At 35.4% G+C, this 7672-nt stretch overlaps 1 protein-coding gene across 9 annotated transcripts in view; it reads left to right on the plus strand.

Moving 5' to 3' along the window:
- Nucleotides 1-7672, plus strand: part of IDE (insulin degrading enzyme) — a 183262-nt gene that overhangs the window by 142890 nt on the left and 32700 nt on the right. For 8 of the 9 annotated variants that reach the window (XM_073353900.1, XM_073353894.2, XM_073353898.1 and 5 more), the window contains 2 exons: nucleotides 994-1138; nucleotides 6561-6671. In XM_073353900.1, coding sequence (XP_073210001.1) covers nucleotides 994-1138; nucleotides 6561-6671 — 256 coding nt within the window. Of the gene's footprint in view, nucleotides 1-993; nucleotides 1139-1705; nucleotides 1851-6560; nucleotides 6672-7672 lie in introns of all 9 variants that reach the window. The other variant, XM_073353892.2, reaches the window with a different exon arrangement.

Below are 7672 nucleotides of genomic sequence, written 5' to 3' on the forward strand. Positions count from 1 at the left end.
AAAATTTAGGAACTTTATTTTAAAAAACATTTGCAGTTCATCTTTAAGCTTTGCCACAAATGTTTGTTGGAAATGGGACTTTTCTTCATGTATATGGTGAACACTAATATGTATTTGGTAATCAATACTTTAACAAGGAATTACTGTATTTCATGTACTGCTTATTATGTCTGTGACATTTTTATTATAAATTTATGTACATACACATGCATATAATGCTAGTAAAATAAATACCTGACCAAAGTAGGAATACATTATTACCAGTATTGACTTAGCTTGTGGCACTCTAATAAATACCAATATTTAACAGATCTCAATATTGTTGAAACATGGCTTGAGTCTTTGAGTTGCCTTTCTCTTTTAAGAGATGTATGTAGCTACTGTATAAGGTTAGATAGTACTAACATAACACGAACTTGTACAGTTCTTTTCATTAAAAAGACACCGTTTATCTCATACAGTTACTATACCATGGAATGGGAGATGCTGCAGTTATTTCCTGCTCTGAGTATAGGAAATCCTGCAGTGCCTTGCATACAATGGTTTGATAACTGTTCATGTTTTATAAATAGCAATTATTGTATTTTCTGATAGCATGAAAGCATTAATCTGCTTAACATTTAGAAATTGGATTAATCTTAATTATTTATGTTTAATACTTAAGGTTCATTTAACTTAATTATGCACTTGATGAGCTCTGACTTCAGAAGCAGAGTTAATATTGCATGGCATGATTTACCAGTTTAAAAAGAACATGAATTTAAATTAAAGTCCTGATTTTATATTTATAGTGAGGCAACACTGAAACCATAAGAAAAATCAACTGTTATTTTTGCTTATCTGTGTGTTTTATTTTGAAATAGTAATGCTTCAGAAGGGGACCCAACAGCATAGTATTTAAATATTAAATTTTTTTTTAGCTCAAATTTAAATGGCCAAAAAGAACTGGGAAATAATTAAACTGGATATTTTACTTTCAACGTTTTCTTCCAGCCCATTTGCTTACGTGGATCCCTTGCATTGTAACATGGCCTATTTGTACCTTGAACTACTCAAAGACTCCCTCAACGAGTATGCATATGCAGCAGAACTAGCTGGCTTGAACTATGACCTCCAAAATACCATCTATGGGATGTATGTAAGTACCCAAATCAAGGAAAATCTGAGAGCCTTAAATCTACTTCCACTCATCAAGATTTTTATATTGATTTGATGGAAGCATTCTTATTTAAAAAGTGGCTTTTTTTCCATTGATGGTCTATGGTGTTTTTTTTAACTCCTTTTTAAATCTTGATAGCTAATCATACTTTCTCATAATTTGAATGTTAAGTTGAATCTTGTTCTAAGTCTTCAACAATATTTCCATTTATACTCAGCAAATTTACTCCTTTCTTTTACACCATTCATCAGATTAGCTAGCTGTAAGATTTGCTCCTCTTCCAAAAAAGAAAAAAAAAAGTCATTCTGTTCCTAATTCTGAGTTTCGATTTAGTTTCATTCTATGTCAGATGTCTATTGTAAGACTTTCTGACAAAGAAAAAAAATCTTCACATTGCTGCTAAATAAGTGGTTCACTTCAACTTTCATTTCTAAGAGATACTAATAATGAGGCTGCATATACATACTCTTCAGTCATGTTTCTTCATCCATTACTGTGTCATTGCTTGAGGTATCAAAGCATTTCTTTTGTTTTTCTTTTTGTTAGTCGCTACATTTATGCTGATCCTCTCCATTGCAACATGACATACCTGTTTATCAGGTTATTGAAGGATGATTTAAAAGAGTATACATATGCAGCACGCCTCTCAGGTTTGATCTATGGCATTGCATCAGGATTGAATGCAATTCTTGTAAGTAAGAAAAAAACACAGGAAGAAGTGAAGACAGCTTGAGAGTTAAGTTGAGCTTGGGGAAAACATTGACTTCTGCATTTCTAAACAAGATGGTTAATGATTTTTCCTTGCATCTATCTCATGACTGGGAAAAAAAGTTTAATCATCAGTGAATGATTTGGTTAATTAGTGAATGTGTGCACGCTGCAACTGTGTGCGTTCTAATTCACATTTTTTACCTGCTTACACAGTAACCCTGGAAGTGTAATGGTGTGTTTGTATATAAAATGGATTAATTCTGAACTTTCAAAATAAAAAGCATTTTGTGTTGTATGAATATTAACCCTGTAGATTTCCTATATACTTAGTTCCTCTAATTCTTCAGCAGTGAGTTATGAATCCATTTGTGCATGTTTGTATCAGACTAATACATCTTTGTGAATTTCCTTTGGAGTTGATTTTTGTCAACTATTTTAAAATCCAAAACTATGGCAATTTTTGTTTAATAAATATTGATCTTACGATGAATTGTTACTTATTTAGGCTTTCCTAAGATATTTCTAATAAGTTATCAAAACCTAGCTTGCAATTGTGTTAAAGGCCTTTTATTAACAATCTTTATGTAACACACCAACACCATCACATTCCTACAGAACACAGCGCTACTTCAAAGAAGAGCTAAGTGGAGAGAGTGTGCTATATATTGCCTTTGAATTTTCTGTGCTCAAAAGCTTGCAACATCTTTGTCGTAGGGACTTTTTTTAACTCCACAAAATCCTGTTTCCAGTGGTTCCGCATAATTGGCTGAAAACGTATACATATTTTTATTCTGAAAGCTTGCTGACATTTTCAAATTCAGTGGTCAGAGTTAATTCTAAACAAAATTATGCTCATTTACTGTCAGATTTTTAGTCTTTTATTAGCAGCTAAATTAGTTCATATTTTGGAAACTTAATTTTAAAATTATGTGAGGATTTCAGCTTCATGCTGTAAAGTGATATTACTCTGAATTGGTATCTGGAACCCTTAGTCTATATATCAATATATTTTTTTACAGTGTAGAAGAAGATCTGTGATAGGTATTCTGCAATTCTGTCGTACATGCTGTACATTAAGATGTCAACACTATAAAAGCATGCCTAAAGAAAGAAGAATGTTCTACTAAAACTCTAGTGTTACATATGATATATGTACATTTCTAAAACACACATTATTGTAGTATCTGAGTGTTCAAATTGTTTATGATCAACTCAAGCATATTATTTTATTATGACTATATATATATATATATATATATATATATATATATATATATCAACCTTTGTCATAAAATGCATTTTTGATATCTACTTCAAAATCATATGGTAGATTATTCAATGTTTTAATAGTAGTGGAGAAAAAATCCTTTCTACTATAGAGGATGAAATCTTCTATCTGGAGCTTCCAATCATAACTACAGTGTTTTATTCCTTCCTTGAAAAGATTGTCATTGCGTCCTGGAAGATTCATAGGAGGCACAAATGAGAGATAAGGGAATATAGAGGCAAAAACTAATGGACCTCTTAGATGTCTGTATATTAATGCAAGAAGTATGGAGAACAGGAAGAACTAGAAATATTAGTGAATAATCACAGTTATAACATAATTGGCATCACAGAAACTTGGTGGGATAATTCACATGACTGGAATATTGGTATAGAAGGATACAGCTTGTTCAGGAGGGACAGGCAGGGTGAAAAGAGAGAAGGTATTGTCTTGTATATCAACGATATATACACTTGCACTGAGATTGAGATAAAAGTGGGAGGCAGACCTGTTGAAAGTCTCTGAGTAAAGATAAAAGGGGTAAAAAACAAGAGTGATGTCATAGTAGGGGCCTACAATTGACCACTTAACCAGGAAAAAGAGGTAGATGAATTTTTTTTAAACTTTTTTATTACAGAAGTTAGAGAAAGCAACTAAGGGAGAGGCTATTTTAGATTTGATTTTGATAGGGAGGAACTGGTTGAGAATTTGAAGGTGAAAGGCAGTTGAGTGAAAGTGATCATGAAATGATGGAGTTCATGGTAGGAAAGAAGAAAGCGCAATACAGACGATGGACTTCAAGAAGGCAGACTTTTGCAACCCAGAGACTTGGTAGGTAAGATCCCATGGGAAGCAAATCTAAGAGGCAAAAAGAGTTAAGGAGAGTTGGCATTTTTTAAAGAGACACTGTTAAGGGCACAAGAGCAAATTATTCCAATGACTAGGAAAGATAGGAAGTATGATAAGAGAGCAACCTGGCGTAACCAGAAGATCTTCAATGACCTGAAACTCAAAAAGAGTCATACCAAAAGTGGAAAATAAGTCAAATTATGAAAGATGAATATTAAAAAATATATATATAAAAACCCATCAGAAGCTTGTAGGGACAAAATTAGAAACAAAACAAGATTTAACTAGCTATTCGACATAAGGGGTAACAAAAAGCATTTTACAAATACATTAGAAGCAAGACGAAGACCAAGGACAGGGTTGTCCCCTTACTTAATGAAGGTGGAAAGGCAATAAGAGAAAACACAGTGAAGGCTGAAGTGTTAAATGCCTTTTTTCCCCCCCCTCCCAATTTTCACAAAAAAGGTTAGCAGTGATTGGATGAATAACATCACAGTAGGCTCTGAGTCTAAAATAGGAAAGGAAAAAAATATTAAGAATCATTTAGACAATTTAGATGTCTTTAAGTTGGCAGGATCTGGCTAAATACATCCTAGAACACGTAAGGAAATGACCAAAGATCTCTGAGCCATTAGTGATTAACTTTCAGAATTTGTGGCGGATGGGAGAGATTCAGAGGACTGGAAAACGGCAAATATAGTACTTATCTATAAAAAGGGGAATAAGGATAACCCAGGGAATTATAGACCAGTCAGTTTAACTTCAGTACGCAGACGCATAATGGGGCAAATAAACAATCAGTTTGTAAGCACCTAGAAAATAATAAAGTGATCAGTAATAGTCAACGTGGATTTGTCAGCAAATCATGTTAAACCAACATAATATCCTTCTTTGACAGGGTAACAAGCCTTGTGGATGGGGGGGAAGCAGGAGATGTGATATATCTTGACTTTAGTAAGACTTTTGATACTGTCTCCCATGACCTTGCAGCAAGAGAGATTTAGGTTAGACATTTGGAAAAACTGTTTCACCATAAGGTGGTTAAGGACTGGAACAGATTACCTAGGGCAGTGTTTTTCAAAGTTCAGGTACTGGGTCGCGGCATGTAAGGCACTGGGTCGCCGAGCTTAGCACCCAGGGACCCTTGTCACTCTGGTCAGCACCGCCGACCTGGACGTTAAAAGTCCCGTCAGCGGTGCTGCCCAGCTAAGGCAGGCTAGTGCCTACCTGTTCAGACACTGCACTGCGCCCTGGAAGCGGCCAGCAGTGGGTCCCGCTTCTAGGCAGGGTGGGCCACAGGGCTCCATGCGCTGCCCCTGCCCCGAGCATTAGCTCTGCACTCTGCTGGGGAGGGTAGGGGGTGCCTGCGGGTGAGAGCAGCGTGGAGCCCCAGCCCAGAGCCCACTCCCCGAACCCTCACCCCCATCTCCACCCCACAGCCCTCACCCCTGTATCCCAACCCTCTGCTCCAGCCCTGAGCCCCTCCCACACCCTGAGTCCCTCATCCCGAGCTCCATTGGGTCATGGGTATCAACAATTTTCTTCAACTGGGTTCCCAGAAAAAAAAGTTTGAAAACCACTGACCTAGGGAGTTTGTGGAATCTTTATCCTTGGAGATGTTTAAGAATGGGTTAGACAAACACCAGTCAGGGATGGTCTAGAAAATACTTAGTCCTGCCTCAGTTCAGGGGACTAGACTAGATGACCCATCAAGGTCCCTTCCAGTTGTATATTTCTACGATTCTGTGATCATAATGTGTGTCCCCCACTTTGGTTCCTGCAAACAGGACTTAGATCTTGTATTTTTCTTTGTTTGGAACCTTTTCTCATCAGATTCTTCATAGCATGAAATAATTATGTAGCCTTTCTTTGTATTTTATAGATATTCATTTTGTAATTTAGGTGATTAATACCATGTGCATATTACCCCATATGCAGCCTTATCAAGACTTTGTGTAGAGGTACCCATATCTCATAACATTTGAGACTAACACCCTGGGTTTTGTAAGCTAGCATCATACTGAATTTTGTGACTGCAGGTGTCCACACTGACCCATGTCTCCTGATATTATTTACTACCATCCCAGTAAAATATATTTATGGGTCATGAGGGAAATTTAAATATAGAGTTGAAAATAGGTTTCTGGGCTAACATTTGAGGAGAGTAGGAAGCTAGTTTTTATTACTATAATGAGAAGTCCATAGTGGAAAAATATTTTTGAGTACTTCAAACACACTTTACTGACTAGAGCCCGTACTAATAAACAGTTAGTCTATACTCCTACACATTGCTGCTTTATTAAGCTACAGTGAATTTATATTTGTCCTTTGCATGTAAAACCACCAAGACATACAGTATTGTCGTCTTCAATATTACACCAGCTTGTGAGAAAAATTGATTTTAAATTAAAATTAATCAAATATCTGTGGGGGTTTTTTGGGGGTTTTTTTGGTTTTTTCTTTCTAATTGTGATGTCTGAGTTTTAGGCCATTATAAACATGTACAATTTTTTTTTTTTAGAAATTGCTCTTTGACTTTTCAAGTTTAAAGGAACTTATGCACTCTTTCCATAGCTTTCTGTAAAAGGTTATAATGACAAGCAGCATATCTTGTTAAAGAAGATCATTGAAAAAATGACCACCTTTGAGATTGATGAGAAAAGATTTGAAATTATCAAGGAAGCGGTAAGCTCTATGGAAATATAATGTGATTGGGATAATTTGAAACAGAATACATTGACTATGAGTGAAATGTGAACACTTTAATGGCAGTTGAGAGCTAAATCTGCCCAAAAGTATAGGGTGAAATCCTAGCCCACTGAAGTTGATGGGAGTTTTGCTGTTGGCTTCAGTTTGGTCAGAAGTTCACCCACAGTATTTAAATGACAGTTGTACATCTTCAAAAATATTGGCCGTACAGTCTTTATTCAGGCAAAATGTGTGGTAAACTTTTTCTAACTGTTGGATTATGCCTTTCATTTATAAAAGGAGTAGAACAGTGCCTCTCAAACTTTTCCATATTCTGATCCCATTTACAACAAGAAAAAGATTTAGGATTTCAATCTGATCTAGCCATAAAGAAACAGGATAGATAGGAGGGATGGTTGTGACCCCTCTGGACCCAGGGGATCATAACCCATTTCATGGTATAGGATATGCAGTACATGGATATGCAGAATTCCGGAAGTGAAAATTGGCACAAAATTCAGTGATCCATATTTATATACTGCATTTTACAAATTTTTTTTTGAACTTTTGAAATAGGTTACAACTTCTGTTACTTCTGTTAGTCCAATCTAGAAATGTAATTATTTACATTGGAGTTGCATACATGAGAAGAGAGCATTATATCATGTAACAGGAAACTTTTAATTTTAATATTCAAATAGGTGAATATCAAATATAAGGAAGATTTAGTCCAGTATCGGGGTCTATATATCTGTGGCACGTTGAATCTCATTACTGTGGTAAACTGACACACATGGCAGCATAAAACAGATAAAAATTAAGTTTAAAACTAAGGAAAACCCCAAAGAAATTTCTAAATATTTCTATGTATACATTATCTATAATGCATACTTCTTGGGGATTTTCCTTTATGTATTATGAGATATTTTCTCATTTATGTCTCTAGAACTCAGAACTCAGAATTTGCTTTTCATTATTTTGCATATTTTGTGAGTATG

The sequence above is a fragment of the Lepidochelys kempii genome, chromosome 7 (genome assembly GCF_965140285.1).
Source record: "Lepidochelys kempii isolate rLepKem1 chromosome 7, rLepKem1.hap1, whole genome shotgun sequence".
NCBI classification, from domain to species: Eukaryota; Metazoa; Chordata; order Testudines; family Cheloniidae; genus Lepidochelys; species Lepidochelys kempii.